This window comes from Chironomus tepperi, unplaced genomic scaffold (assembly GCF_022539635.2).
Source record: "Chironomus tepperi strain 1889 unplaced genomic scaffold, CSIRO-AGI_Ctep_v1 contig_414, whole genome shotgun sequence".
Taxonomy (NCBI): Eukaryota; Metazoa; Arthropoda; class Insecta; order Diptera; family Chironomidae; genus Chironomus; species Chironomus tepperi.
Genome location: NW_027226536.1, coordinates 190,153 through 206,764, shown reverse-complemented (window position 1 = coordinate 206,764; position 16,612 = coordinate 190,153). Strand labels below are relative to the sequence as shown.

General features: G+C 31.9%; 3 protein-coding genes across 3 annotated transcripts in view; 2 read left to right on the top strand and 1 right to left on the bottom strand.

Annotated features, from left to right (window-relative positions):
• The window catches only part of LOC139097092 (muscle-specific protein 20-like), a 22,507-nt gene extending 5,895 nt beyond the window's left edge, over positions 1-16,612 (bottom strand). Inside the window, exon 1 of the mRNA XM_070648857.1 lies at positions 16,462-16,612. Within this exon, the coding sequence (XP_070504958.1) occupies positions 16,462-16,488 (27 nt within the window). The 5' untranslated portion in view covers positions 16,489-16,612. The remainder of the gene's footprint in view (positions 1-16,461) is intronic.
• LOC139097130 (myophilin-like) lies at positions 2,980-9,173 on the top strand. Its single transcript, XM_070648898.1, has 5 exons — positions 2,980-3,138; positions 6,949-7,148; positions 7,479-7,636; positions 7,839-7,958; positions 8,467-9,173. The coding sequence occupies exons 1-5, from the start codon at positions 3,133-3,135 to the stop codon at positions 8,490-8,492; spliced, it is 510 nt and encodes a 169-aa protein (XP_070504999.1). The 5' UTR covers positions 2,980-3,132; the 3' UTR covers positions 8,493-9,173.
• On the top strand, positions 11,746-14,637 carry LOC139097086 (protein takeout-like). Its single transcript, XM_070648851.1, has 7 exons — positions 11,746-11,814; positions 11,878-11,995; positions 12,228-12,574; positions 12,637-12,664; positions 12,730-12,813; positions 14,018-14,083; positions 14,398-14,637. Exons 1-7 carry the CDS (start codon positions 11,746-11,748, stop codon positions 14,577-14,579), a joined length of 894 nt encoding a protein of 297 aa, XP_070504952.1. The 3' UTR covers positions 14,580-14,637.

Sequence of the window (16,612 nt, the reverse complement as noted above, 5' to 3'; positions counted from 1 at the left end):
GGGATTCGAACCCGGGAATTCAAATTCAACACCAGTTTTCTTGATCCGCAGCTTGATAAGTGAGATATCAAGGCACCGTTGCCTTTTGTATGTATTAAGGAATTTCACCATTATTATAGTACGAGTTGAACGCAAACCTTCGCGCTTTCTATTAAGTATCAAGTGCCTTTATTTGCCGCTCTGCTCAGGGTTCGAACCGAATCTTAGCGAGCATGACAATATGCTTACTTATTTGTTCTGGTTTGTTGTATTAGACTAAGTAGCAAGTTTACTCAATCTCATCAATTTCAAAATCCACCTCAAACCCCTTAATTAATTCCCTTTACATGCCAATTAACCATAATTTGCATACATAATCATTTTCCCATATTATCATAAAAATTTTCCACACATTTTCTTTCCATTAATTTTTTTTTCTCAGTTTAAAGCTTTATCATCGACATAATATTTATTTCAACTCCTAAAACTCCCACAACAGCTCAGAAGAAGCAAAATATCAAAGAAAAATATTCAAACTGAAAAACTGAATGAAAAATCAGCTTTTAATCTACACACACAATAAAATGACAATTTATTACTTCCAAACTGAATATCCCCAACATGTGAGGAAATGGAACTAACAAAACACCCACAAAAGATCATTTTTTTAAAAATAATACAACGACAACTGCGTGCTGTTATTGCTGTAATAGTTATTATTATGAAGTGTGAACGTGTGCGAGCAACGTGTTGTTCCGCTGGATGATGTGAAACGGGTGGTCTGATGAACGGCAATTTTTTAATATACATTGACGCTAAATTCTTGTTGATCTGGCACGCGATCTTCTTATTTCTTTTTGGTGTTTGCTAAATTTGTTTACTTTACGCAAGTTTTTTTGACTATATATTATATTTCCTTTGAATGACTTGTAAACAATCAATGAATTGGGATTATATGAAATGTACAGATGGTTGTGGATAATCGGATGTTGATTAGGAATTTGGGATAGAGTGCTGAAGGTTGGCTTAAGACGCAATTTTAAGAGATCTTATGTTATGGCTCTCATGGGATTACTCTAGCAAGCATAGAGCATGTACTAATTAGCAGAGTCAGCAGAGAATACGTGCGCGAGGATTGTTAAGGTAACTCTATTGGCAACGACACAAGTGTTTAGAAAATAAATTAGAAACTGTCTATCTTAAGACACATCCAGCGTATGACGAGCTCCAAATGCCTCAATGGGCCCTAGTGCAGCTTCGCCAAGAAAGTAAGAAGTATATTGTGACTTAATCAATGATGTCATATAACAGCGAAAAAGCGGCAATGGTCAAGTTGGTTAGGAAGTCGGACAATCGACTCAAAGGTACCGGGGTCGATATTTAGAGATGTATAGTTGAATTCAGATGCTTTTTGGCTGTTCTAGTCATACCAACTCGGTTAATATTGACAATATTGTTCTTTGTCTTTAAACCTCTAGTTATGCCTAGCTGAAAGTTGACCTGCGCATTTGAAAGTTCAAGCTACAAATGTCCAAAAAATCACATACTCTTGAGTTTGAACTCTATTTTTTGCAAATCTGAACTCCATTGGAGTCACTTCCATCACAAAGTCTTTCCAACCCAAAACTAAATATCTGACACATACCTAATTACAACTAATTGCAAATCCAAGCATGATTTTGCATTTTTTTTTTCACAAATTTCAGCTTAACACACGATAAATTTTTCTCGAATTAATTTACACAACATAGTTTTCTAATTTATTTAGTTCCCGTAGGTAGCATACAAGTTAAACCATCCATAAAAGCATCATATTTACAAAACATTGGTCTGTAATTTTGTCCGTTATGTGCGCAAAATCTTCCAAACTAATAATTAAATTAATTTCACTCATAAAGTTGTTTCAGTATGAAAGTCACCCGAGTGTAGAATTGTCTTCTTCTTCATAATCTTTTTTCCATTATATTTTGAAAAGAAAAAAAAAGAAAATGATCATATGAGGGAGATTTGGAAGTGATGTTTAAGATTTATGGGAAGGTTTAGGTCTATGTGGGAATGAAAATTTTGGTTTATTGCATGGAAATCTTGATTCAGAGTGGATTAAAATACGTTAATACTAGACATTGACTATATATGGATCGACTCGAATTTTATATGAAGTCGGGTCGATTTGAGTTGACTTTTCTATACAAAATCCGAGTTGAGTTCGTGCTATGGTGGGTAAAAGAGCACGAATGCGGGCAAAGAATTCTTGAAGAGAGGCTGTAGACAGAGACAGTGAAGCATTTGGTATTGGTAATTATCAAAGGGCAGCCATCAATAGATCTAGTTTTAGACGACATTTAAGAGAAAGTACGGATCACAGATGATCTGCATGGCTATCGAATTATTTAAGTAGTCAAGACATTGACTAAAAATTAACCGTTTGTCTCCTTGACTTTGAAGCAAGAGTGCAGAACCATTAGATTAAATTTTGATCATTTTTGAAGATATTTAATTATTTTTGATCATTTTTTGATCAGTTTCACATTCTTAGTTTGGAACAGAGTTGACAGAACTCCAGGTATTCCGTAATTCAGAATCCAAAAGAGGGGTATTCAGCCAATTCTGCTATAGGGCCAAAGATACTATCAGAAAATAGGTTCTTCAGACTGCAGACAACTGAATTCAGATCAATTTATCCCAGATTTTACTCGATCTCAAGAATTTGTCTAATCCGAGACCTCGAAAACGTGTAGAGCTTGAAGACGACTCGACAATAAATTGACTCAGGTCGACTTTAAGCCCTGAACTAGACGTCATTCACAAATACCCTCCAAATACAGAAGGGAGAAGATAGAAAGAAAAAAAAGTTGTGAGATGAGATAAACAGAAGTAAAAGGAAAGAAGATTTTGCGTGTATTTTATGTTTCTATTTTAATCATTTCATATACAACTGAACGCGCAGAATTATTTTCTTTTTAAAATATATATAAATTTTTTTTTTCAGAGATTTTTCTCTTCGTTTTGATTTAATTTCGTTTGAGACACCAATCGGATCACATCTTCAGGGGCACTTCCAGGTTGTTAGCCATTGGAAATTTCGTTGAGTATTAAAAAATCAATAAAGTGTCGAGTGATTTAGTTTAATATAATCAGAAAAAATTATTAAATATGGTTGTAAGTATCTGTTGGTGATTAAAAAACTATTTCCGTTGGATCCAGTCGACAAAAAATTTTTGAATTTATTTTTTTGTGAAAATTGCCTCATCGGAGTTATTTTTGGAAGCATTTTGTGTTTACTGAATATAAAAAAATAACGTTTTTCATTCAATGTAGTTCAATGTCATGCACACACGGTTCTCATCTCATTCCATGAACTCTAAAAAAGTATTATTTATGCATGCACACTCGTGAATTATAGCTTTATTGATGATTTATACGAGTTTTTAAAAAGAAGAAAAATTTTTTCTCACTAAAAGCGATAAAAAAGCAATTGAAAGAACCGCAATTGACGTAGGAAAATATATATTCACAATAGAAAAGCAGCAAGTGAGACAGAAAATAATAATAAATTTTTTTTTCTTCTAAGAAAAAAAAACAGGCAAGTTGCCGACCGATCAGTATAAACAGTTGTTCCATTTTTCTCATCGAATGTGAATGCTGATCGTCTTCTTTTTTAATTTAGAGGAAAAATTTCATTTTTTTTTCTTTTCCTTCCTTTTTATTCAAATTTCACATATGAAATGTTTACAATGTGAATTTATAAGTTTGGGAGTTACGCTGTGGATGTGGGAGGATGGAACGCATGGTTATCATGATGATATTATGTCGTAATATGAGATATTTGTGAGTTTTTGTCATATCTACAGCGGGAGTGGATCATCTGGCAGGAACTATGGATTTCATGGATTTTGTGGAATTGGTGGAATCCATGGAAAATTTATGGAAATCATGGAATTTATGGATTTTTTGGTAGAATTCAACTTCTAGAGAGAATCAAATCTTTTCCTAGCAGCTTGCTCTTAAGAGCAGATTAAACTACAAGATATACTCATAAGCATTCTCAACTAATTAATTTAAGTAGAACATGCACTTTTATTGTTCCTTTAAAATTGTTCGTTTCCCTTATTAATGGAAGAAAATTAACTAATTCAAGTCTGTTGTCTAGTGAGTTAGTATATTATTTGTAGAATATGCTGTATCTTAAATAGAACATCATGTTAGCTAGAGTATTATCACAATTTGCAAATCAAATTTGTTTGTTTTGTTGAAAAAAATGTTTAACCGATAATGGAAAGTTTCTTAATTGATGCAATAGCTTAATTAAATCAAAGTTAATCACCTAGAGCTTCAAATGGGTTCTCTTTAGACTTCAAAGCTTTGATAATGAGAGATAGCGATTGAGATTACATAGGTTAATCACAAAATAATCAGCTCAATAAGTAACAATTAAGAACAAACGCAAAAGTATTAGATTTTTAAAGAATTCTAAACCTTAATTTGGTTCAACAATCATAACTGAACAACCCAGAATATCCTAAATCTGTCCAAAATCCGACAGGCCGCCATAACTCTGGTATAGTGCCGATTCAAAGAGAATCCCATACTTAATCAAAGTTACACCAGCCTAGATACAGATTTTTAATCAATTAATCAATTTTTCACAATTCAGCGCCATAAAACTAGAAGTCAACCACACCCAATCCAACTCAATACCCACACTCATTTTCCACAAAAAAAATCTGTTCATTCAAAAAATAATCATGAATTGAGAAACAGAAAAAAATTTAAATTACTTGATTTGTGCTATGACATATGATTTCACTGTAGGTATTTCTATGTAGGAGAGTCGGTCAATTAATTTTCTAAGATGAGTTTTTTATTTCACTATTTACACCATCTTCTTCTATTCCTTAATGAATGAAGTCAAAGGAAAAAGTCATGAAGTTTGTTTATATTATGAATATAAAAAAAAATTGTTATTTTAATGCCATGAAAAATTAATGATGGGCCTTTAAGCATTTAGGGATGAAAACGTGACGAAATATGTGAAAAATATTGTAACCAGAGACTTTAAATAACATTTAAATTGGAAATGGAAAGAATGTGAAAAATATTTTAAGTGTTGTAAGGTTTAATTTGAGATTTAAGATAGAATTACGAAATCGATTGGTGGCTAGACAGATTTATTGTTGAATGAGATTCTGTTAAGATTAGGAAATGTTTGAGAAATATTGAAATTTGAATTTTTGATTTGCAAATTGATGTGGAGATTAAGGTTTAGTAGCTAAAGCTGGTGATGTGACTAAGAATTGAACACAAAACATTGAGAAATGAGACTCTGATCTGTAATGTCATTGCTAAAGTTACTCGAAGTTCCGTCTTCGACGAATTTTCGTAAACGAGTCTGAAACTACAGTTTAGTCTCGACAAAACCTTATCTTTGGCCAAGCCATTCGGCTCTGGAGGCTCTTCTCTCTTGTACTGGTTCAATATCTCAGATTTAACTTTAATCAGACACTACTCAGTCATGCTTCTTCTTACATTACTGCAAAAAATTACAATTCTACATTGTTAATTCATTCCGTTCATCAGAATTTGTCAGGAAGATTAAAAAACCTACTAATAATTCAGTAAACGTTTCAATTCTCTTCGATATGAGTTAGGATCAACTGTAATCCATGCTCTCTCAAAGTTAGCATCTAAAACCGTGCTATTCAACCCTTAAAATTACCAGAAAGAAAATTCCTCAATAATTCACAATTAAACCTACTCAAAATGTACCATTCAATTTAAAAATAATTAGATTGTCTCACACGAGCTAATAGTTTAATTTAGTTAATAATTTTCCGTCAAGAAAAGATCTGCCAATTTTTGCATTTACGACGTCTGTTTTAGAGCACATAAATTGTAATTTCCGGCAATATTTTGTCTTGCTGTCATGTTCTTTCGCTCCAATTCAATTATTAGGGAAAAATATTTCATTTCTTTTGCATGACAATCTTGCTGATCAAAATAGGTGCCAATAATAATTTTTATGGGTTTTAGTTGTGAATGATGTCAGAAATTGGAAGTTGTAGCTTGATTTTGATTTGAGACAAAAACAATTTTCCATTAAAAAGTCGCAAAGTCTGATTACTAAAGCTTGAAATCTACTCGGATTTTGGATGTAAATGTCAAGTTAAGTCGACATCGAGCAATCTTTGAATTCTGCTAATTATGAAAATCTCAAGAAAATCTTTTAAAAAATGAGAATCGCTTTTGTTTAATCTCTAACTCTTTCTCTATCCCACGACTGTAACTGCCAAAATATTATGATTTGTTCAAGCAATAGAATGTCAAAAAAGTTATAAATTGGCACTAAATTCAAACAAATTTATTAGCGACAGCAACAACAAGGATTAAATTTGTTTTTTGAACATCCATGCATCCATAAATCTCTTTTAATTTCACGGCGAATCTCTGCAAAATTTCATCATTTTTCTTCTCGAAAGATCCAAAATATTCATTAACATTCCTACATGACGTGAGTCTCTTATTTCCGAACATTATCTCACGGAGAGAAATTTTTTTCATTCTGCCTTTATTTTCTTACACTTGAGATCAATTAGGCAAACTTGAAGGCGTACATTGACTTAGAATCAGCATGAAATTTTGCTGTTTGACAATAACTTCGAGTTTCGTCATTAAAAACTCATTTCCGTCTTAAATGACTATTCATATCTCAAATCACTATTCATATGTCATGTGCTACAACAAGCCAATTGTGAGAAGTGCTACTTTTTATTTATTTTTGGAAAAATCGCTCTCACAGTAAAAAAAAATGCTTATTTTTATTTTTGACCAAATGATTTAATACATTTGCTGCTCTACACATTTGTAAGCTTGTATATCTAGTCTTAATGTGGGTCGATTGGATCATTTAATTTATCATTTTTCACTTCTTAATGTGAAATAACTCATAATTCCTTTTAAATTATTTGTCAGGCACGTAACAAGGAACAAGAAAAGGAAGTCCTCGAATGGGTCTTTGAAATTTTGGGCGAACCAGTTCCAAAGGGTGATTACGAAGAAATCTTGAAAAATGGAATCGTTCTTTGCAAACTTGCCAACAAAATGGTTCCTGGATCAGTAAAGAAGATTCAAGAACGTGGCACAAACTTCCAGTTGATGGAAAATGTTCAAAGGTATGGTATTTTAGTAAGGAAAATGGTCGGAAAAACTTAATACTTAATGCTTAATACTGGAAAGCACACGACGTAGGAATGGTCGGGAATTCAGCCTTACGGTGACTTTACTCTGACTTCAGCCTTGATTTCATTAACTATGACTAAATTTTCTTATAATTCTCCGTCCAATTCAACATCTTGTGCTTCCCAATACAGTAATTAAGAAGATTAATGATGTGTCTAATCTAAGCGATTCTTAAGTTCCCCTCTAAACTCATAAAAACATCTCAAGATTCAAGACTTAGAATACTTGACTAAATTGATAATTTTTGTATATTTTTTCACAAGATTCCAAGCTTTCCTCAAGAAATATGGTGTTCCAGAAGAAGAAATTTTCCAAACAGCCGATTTGTTTGAACGTCGTAACATCCCACAAGTAACACTCTGCCTTTATGCATTGGGAAGACTCACCCAAAAACATCCAGAATTCACTGGACCAAGATTAGGTGAGATTTATGATTTATTGTATTTTTTGTTGGTAATTGGCATGGTTGATACATGTCAGAGTGGGAAAATCTACGTTATGACTAGTTAGTGGCAAGTTAATGTCCAATTTATGACTAATTTTAACGCATTCTTGTCCATTCAATATGATTTTATTTTTTTTGAGACATTTAATAACATTTTGAATAAAATTTTCACTTTTAGGACCAAAGATGGCTGACAAGAACGAGAGAACATTTACTGAAGAGCAATTACGTGCTCATGAAGGAGAATTGAACTTGCAAATGGGTTTCAACAAGGGTGCATCTCAATCCGGACATGGTGGTAAGTGTTCTTATGGTTTTGATGGGATTAATGGAGTTTAAGATGATTCTGGTCAATTTTAGTCATTTTAAAATGGTTTAGCTTTATGTTTATATAGAGATTTATAGTGCTTGTGATTGTTTACACACCGAAAACTTGACAAATGGCTCTATTTGCGATACATAAATAGAAAGTAGCTCATTGAACTTTTTAGCAATAAATCCACATGTCGCTATCAATCTATACAGATCGATACAATCTCAAAACAATATATGACTCACTTCCCAAATGATTAGTCATTCCAAAAATATCAAGAAAATGACACAAAAACAGCAAAAGTTAGAAAAATCAATCCCAGCTGTTGTGTTGTCACATCAATTATTATTCTGTCATCGAACTGTTAGATTTCATTCGGTCAATGCCTTACTATTTTGAAATTTCAAAATATATTTCATTCATTAGTTTTAAATAACATGAAAATCCCATCGTAAAATGTTTAATTAACATGAAAATTCTCTCTTATTTTTAGGTTTCGGCAACACCCGTCACATGTAAAGGATCATCAATCTGTACATAAATTTCTTCAATTTAACACGCGTCACCTTATAATCAGTAATTAAATCTCTCATTTCTTTTAATTTTTTTATTTCTTGGCGAGAAGCATAAAGGAATTCTGTCTCTAATTGTTTTTAATTCAAAAAAATAAAAATGAAAATTGTTGAGGCAAATTTTGTATCACAAAATAGTCTTGAACTTGCTTGATTTTTTTTACTCTAATTTTAAATCTCATGAGGACATTAATTTATTGAAATAAATAAATTAATGAAAAAAGTAGCAAGTAAACAGAATCATAAGAATTAAGGCAAGATGAATATTTATGATCATAAAAACAAGTACAGACACACAGACACACACATATACACAAGACACACACAACACATGACACACCACATTTATGACACACATTTTCCACACGACACACACAAGACACATACACACTTACACAATCACACGTACGACATGTATCACACATGACGATGATCATAAGTAAGTTGTCTTGCCAACTTTTTTTCAAGCCACATGAAAAACATTTTTGAGATTTTTTTCTTTCTTTTTTTTAATAAAAATAAATTCATCAACATGTTTAACGTTAATATTGGTATTATTTTTAAACTAACAAATTAAGTTATAATATAAAGAACAAAAAATAAATAAAGTGGAAATTATTCATGTTAACATGATTTGTTTCTATTTATTTTGTGCAATTAAAATGCATTTTTAAACTTGACCCAATCTTTTCAGTTTCTTCTTTTTTTTGCATACAATTTTCTGCAACGAAGAGGTTTTTCAAGTTTAAGTTTGAAGCATTTTAGAAAATTTGTTGGGCTTTGAATCGTTTGTAAGTTCATTATAGCTCATTTAACATGGATATGTTGACATGGACGTGCATATAAATGAAAAATATGCAAATTGGGGATATTAAGACGAATTTTTAAGTCTAATGATAAATTATGGAAATAGGATTGCAGTTGAAAGACGTCGTAGCAGTCTTGCCATGAGGATCAATTCGGATAGCTAAATGGAGATGCTTTAATAAGGCAATTGTCTAATGACTTACTAAACCAGTGGTGCGCAACATTTAGTTTTTCGCGACACATCTAAAAAGTTAGAATCGGTCGAAAGTTCCGGAACCGAACATGGCAAACGATTCATGAAATTTTCAAATTTTTTGGGAGGCACACAAGTTGTCCATCACTGTATCAAACTATCGAATTATCACATAAACAGCTTCAGAAACTTCAAGTTGATTCTATTCAGAACCTTACTGAACAGTTCTTCACAATTCTATAGACTGAGTGGGATTCGAACCAAATTTCTTGCTATTATGTACGTGTCAAGTACTCCTACGTACTGAGCCACTTGGGGCTATTCAGTAGTATGGCACAAATCACATTTAAACATTCTTCTCTACACTTTATGCTGGTTGTATACCTATCGTTGCATTGAACGGAGCTGCACATCTAACAGATTCACTTTTAGCCCTAAATATGCTTCAAATGGCTTAAAGATTCCTATGGAACAAACAACCTGCTTTAATACCTATCGCCTATAACAAGCAGCTTATTCCTCTTTTAACCTTAAATATGCTTCAAATGTTATTAAGCTGCCTATTTGACACAGACAATTGTCGACAAACAGCACTTAATGTAACTAAGCATTAAATTATACTAATAATGCAAAATCATATCGCTAATCTTTAAAAACTTTGTGTAAATAATCATCGGAAATATTTTTTTTCACTAAGTATGTCACATCATTTACTTATCTTTATAAAATACTATTAAATTAATCTTACAACAACTTACTGAGTCTATTGACCGCTAAAGTATATTCAACAGAAGTTTGCTAACAAAAATGCTAACAAATCAAGTGCATTAAGCATAAACGAAACCGAAAGTTTTATTTTTCCTGTATTTTAGATGTAATAGAAATAAGAAAAAAATACAAGAAACTTGTTTAAAAGCATATGCATTAAATTATGTGCATTTACCGCTTCTTTCAAGGTCAACTGCGGCACAGAGACTTGAATGCGGTTTTGTTCAATTCCGTTTAGTTCCAGAAATGAAATTTTGCAATATTTTTAAAATTTGCAGATTTTTAAATTAAATTTTTTCAATAAAACGTCTTCAAATCAACCAAGCAATTTCAAGATCGACTGAAACTTGATTTGAAAGCTCATAAATTAAACCAGAAGTTTCAATTAAACTTTAATGAGACACATTGTCACTATAATTAATAAATAACAGTGATGAGCAACTTGTGTGCCGCGACACACTAGTGTGACGTCTAGTGTGTCATCAAAAATGTTTGTGTTTGCCATGAATCGTATGGCTTGTACGGTTTCGGTCGAAGCTCATCACCAAGATGTGTCGTGAAATATTAAAGGTTTCCTACCTCTGATATAGTGAATAGCTTAGCATTTTACAAAGCTTATTGATATTACTTTTGTTTGTTGTAATTAATTATCGTATTACAAGGTTAACTAACAATTCAATGATTGATCTTATGACATCACGTTTTATATCTCAATTGAAAATTGATATGTAAGTTGAAGATCACAATTTTAAGATTTATACTCATCAATTAGTAAATATTTCGAATGTTTGTGATATCCGTTTTGAAATTTAATTGTTATTGCGTGTGCAGGTAGCAAATGGCAGCTTGTTAAAGCTCATCTGGTCAAAAACAGTTTCTGTATCACTGATTATAGTTTGTAATTATCCTTAGTCAAGCTCCTAGGTGCATGTTATCACTCACCCGCACCCCTTCTCCCCTGCAAATGTGGTAATCGAACGTCTCCTAAAAAGGAATCATGCAACCATCCACACGCACACAGTCTCCCCTCCAAAGAAAGTAACTGAACAGCTTCTAGGAGTATGTTGCCACCCATCCGCACCAGGAGCGTGTTATTAACCACCTACACCCATTCCTCCCTCTTAATGTATTACATGGTAATAAGTTAGCGACCCCTAATTAAATTACACATATTGACTATTGATGTAGGATCAACAATACAATTCTCATAACTAGGTTTCTAATAAATTTAGGCTCTCGGTTTAGTCTTTCACCTATGGACATGACGTGATCATCTCAGATCCGCTTTATCAACATGATAGATGCACCTCACAGATGCTACTATCGAGTTCAACAGTTCATCCAAAGCTTCCAAATGTGCGAAAAGCTTTCTATTATTTATTACAAAATTAACATCAAAGCCTATCAATTACTCAACATATACAATGAACAAATGCATCAAGTTGCAGTTGAGAACAAAAAATGTTCACCAATACAGAAAAGAATAACAAAACGGAATTGCGTAAGTTAATTAGTAGGTTGACTGCTTTATAAAATGCAACCGATTTAATGCATAATTTTTTAGTTAATCGAGAGCTTTTCAACAGTTAAGTTCGGAAGTATCCAAAGTGTAAATATGAGGCTGTTTATTGTGTGTTTTCTTTTTGCCATTAAATGCTGTAACTGTGATATTTTGGAGAAACGTAAGAGCATTTTTTTGTTAATAATAGATGTGAAGGATAGAGGAAAAATTAAAATATTTTGGAACTGATTCAAAAAAACTGTGGATATTGATGAAATAATTTAGTTTTAAGTGCCTTGAATTATTTTCCTCTAAAAATTTTGATTAATGACTTATTTTAAGAAGTCAAGCTGCTTCGTCCGGAAAGTGCAATAGAAATATTTATGATAATTTTTAAAAATAATACTTCACAGCGGAGTGGCTGGAGACTTGCAAACTTAGTGATCCAGAGTTAAGAGCATGCTCAACAAGAAGTGTTCAAGGCTTATTCGATCAGCTAGGCAAAGGAATTAAAGGACTTGCCGGATTAGAAACAATCGATCCAATGAGAATTGATAGAATTAGAATCTTACAAGGAGAAGGTCCAGTGTCGGTGAATGCAAGTCTTTCAAATGTTAAAGTTACTGGATTCTCAAAGACAGAAGTTGTTGAGAATTATGTCAATAAGGATTATAGCTGGTTCACGCAAGTTAAACTCCCTAAGATGAGACTTGAAGGACATTATCACATGATGGGACGAATTTTAGTCATTCCATTGAATGTAATGCACAAAATGTTCATTTAACATGAAGTATGTCTCTAACATTCTTCTATTTTTTTCAGGGTCGCGGCAAATGTTGGTTCGAACCATGTATGTGCATATTTTTACATTGACATTAAAAAGCTTTTTTACATTATTTATATTTCCCATTATAGCAAATATGGATATTAAGTTTTATACAAAAACAAAATTGTATACTAAGCATGGACATACTTTTTATAATGTAACTAGTTGTAAAGGTGAGAATCTGTGTGAATTTATTTATGAATTATTAATTAAGTGCATTTTTATAAATGATACAGCAAGTTATTGCAAGCTTATATCAATTTTAGATCAAAGTTGTTGAGTCTGAGGGGTTTAATTACTTATTCATACTCCAGAAATGAGCGATTAACTTGAGCGTATCTAGATGTTATTTGCTGTCCGGTTTTTGCTTTATTTGAAGCTTACACGAGTGGACTAGTTTTATTAGATTTGATTTACGTCTAACTTTAAGGACGACTAATAATGTTTAGCGGCGATTTGTTCATGAACGACTACTCTCGCCTAGCTGCGATTTGTTGTTCTTAATCAAATGCCTTGCGAAAAATTGAGTCTAGACGACATTAGTTAGATTAGTTATAATCGCAAGTCCATTTGTTTGCGGACGACAAATCGCAACTAGACATTAGTTAACACAAACCATAAATTTAGTCAAATAATTACTATGCACACTCAGTTTAGGATTATTAGATCAAAAGCTTTAGATCTTTAGACAATTTGCTCGTATTTTACTGAGATAATACCGGTTTTCTTTATCTGAACAGGCTAGGAGAATGCTATATTATATTGATCGAGTATAATCATTACTATGCTAATTTAGGTGACTAAGCTTATTGTCTGTTAGGATATATCTATTTAAATTACATAAATATTCCGGTTTTTCTCAAAAAAAATTCTGACTTGTCTAACTAACTAGAACCACAGCTCGAGGTCGTCTAAAATTTTATATGGAGTCGAGTCGATTTTAGTCGACTTTTTCATACAAAATTCGAGTCGACTTCAAGCTCTGACTAGAACCAAATTCTGAATTTTGTCAAATTGATATAAAATTTCTTAAGTAACACAGAAAATCCCAGCTTTTAAGTGACGCGCATTCCTTAAAATTTTAGATTCTTTCAACTTTTAGATCGATAATATCCTTCTAGTTCTTGCCGGCAATTAAATTGACAACCTCAAGTGCAAAACACAGTAGGCATCTTGTTTTACCAATCTAAAATATACAAAAATTCAGTTACTTTTGTTTAAACATTCATAAAGTAATCAGTTTTCAAATTTTCAATGAAAAAATATAAATAATGAACAGTTGATTATCAAATGTACAGCTTCCAACGCCCACAATCATCCCAAAGATGCATTTAATATTTCAAAAAAAACAATTTTTAACTTAAATTTTCATTCCAGTACAATTCACAATGGAAGGATTAAAACTTCGTATGGATAATCTATTCGAAGGTGTAAAAGTATTAGGTAAGCATGAATGTCGTAATTAAATTGGAGAGAAAGAAAGAAAATATATATTTCGACATGATTACACAGTGAGGAATTGTGAAGATCACGTTCATATGGCGCGATTTTCATTGCATCCTACGAGATTTCCGTTCGTAAATCTATCGTCGTAAAGGTTAAAAAGAGAAAAAATTATTTCATATTGCTAAAAATAAAATAATTCAATTTAAGCATCATCGTTATTTTGCTTGGTCATCGTCATTTATAATATTTTCGTATGATCGCGTGCCCACATTGTTTTTCTCATGTTTTTCCTTGCTATTTGTATATTGCAGAAGAGTCAACGAATGTTTACTTAAATGAAAATTGGAGACCAGTATCGGAAGCACTTAAGCCAATTATATCAAAAACTATTGAAGACATTCTCCTTGACATGATGCAAAAAATTTTCCATCAAATACCTGGAAACTTTTTCATTAGCGACTTGCCAACACCTGAACAGCTTAGTGCTAATTAATGTAGTTTTAATTTAATAAAAATTAGTTTTTCCTATAGTTTGTAGCCAGTCTAATTAAATGAAATCGTTTTTTATCATGAAAATTGCAATTTTTTTTTCTTGAAAATTGATATAAATGAAATTTTTACAGCTTTTGCGATTTGTTGAGTTTTCAATGATATATACACATTGAGAATGTCAATCCTTTGAGTGATTTTGCCAGACTTAACGATTATAAATGGTATGACTAATAAATTTTAATGATGTTTATCCTTGAAATGCTGTTTTTCTAGAAGGTCGGAGACTCAAAATAAATGAAGATGTAAGAATCATGTGTTTGATGTTTTTAGTAAAATGTCGTCTTATGAAAACAATTTTTCTGGCTTGATATATGTTCCGAGTAGCACAATGTGGTCTCTAAGGTGCTGCTACATACGAAATGATGTCAGGATTCCTTAAATCTTTCGGTTACTGACTTGCAAACGACTATTTTTAAAGATCTCGATTTAAATTGTATCAATTGGAAATAAAGATTTGTAATCGAACTTAATATCCAATTATATGGATTAAATTGAGGTCTGTTTTGAAATCTGATCTAACCAGAATGAATAAAAGTAGCCTGCAAATGCGATTAAACAAAGATTTTTTACTTGAATTACCAGACTAACCTCATTTCAAAATGATATTTGATGCTGTACTTTTGAATTAAACATTGTTATGTAGATCTCAGTTTGATAATTAGAATATTTATATGGTAAAAAATCAGCCTACACTGTTAACGTATCAAATATGTTAATCTAGCTTTTAAATCAATAATAAATCGACAATAGCAAATTTATTGTTGTTGACACTTAAAAGTCTCGAACTAAACTAAAATGTTCTAAAAACTTCAATAAATTTCAAATTTCTAAAATCCGTTAAACCAAAATTCTAACAAATTTCACCTAACGAAATCCCAATTTTCCGCAAATAATAAGCCACATGTTGAAATACATTTTAACTGTTTCCACAGTAATACGATTTGCTCATCATAAAAGAATTTTTATAGCTCTTGAAAATGAAATGAAAATTTTTTTTTTTTGCAAAATTTTCTACGACTTTTCTTGTTAGATTCTATTGAACCTGCCTCATGTTGTTTACACTCCCTTGACTACATGACTTGAATAATAAATTTAATTTATATTTCAGTCATTATGTATGATTATTTCAGTCATCTCACTTAAATTCTTAAAATAAATTCACGAAATTGTTATAAAAATAGAAATTTAAAGAAAAGTGTTCGAGGTTCGATACCCGGTGAAAATGTATATTTGGAAATTGAGTGTTTTTTCGCTGTTTGAGGCATAAGATTCGGGTTTCTTACGCTGTTCGAGTCATATAGCTCGGGTTTTGTGTGGGATTGTGTCCAGGGACCGGATTTTATATGGAAAAGTCGATTCAATTAGAAAACAGTCTCGATTCTATCTAAATTTGATAGAATTGAATCGACTGATCCATACAAAAATCCGAGTCGACTTCAAACTCAGCCGTAACATTGACATTCAAGTGATTTGCGGCAAGTTCTTTACCACAATAAATCATAAATACATCAGTATTGATAGACCCTGAGTCATGTAGCGGTGCAGATACAGTAAATGATCGATAAACACAACAATTAGATCCCCTAAAGTAATTAAAGAATTCACAAACATTTTTGTGTAGAATCTACAAGCAATGAATCAGTTCTCACTTTCATCACAAACTTCTCATTTTTCCTATTATGGTGAAAAATATTTTAAAATTGAGAAAAAAATACATTTTCTCACAAGACATGACAAATCGCCGTGATTAACCAGCTGTGTATATACACAAAACACAAAACTTTTTCTTTTTTATAAACAACACATTTTCAATCTGCACTTACTTGCCATAATGGTCGTGATGGAGGCATTATTAATTAATTTTTTTCAAATAAGAATGAATTTTCACTTCAAAAAAGGAACTTCCTTACGCACTGGAACTGCTTAAACTTCAAACAAGATTGGAGTACGATGAGAAAATACCTGTTTAATAGA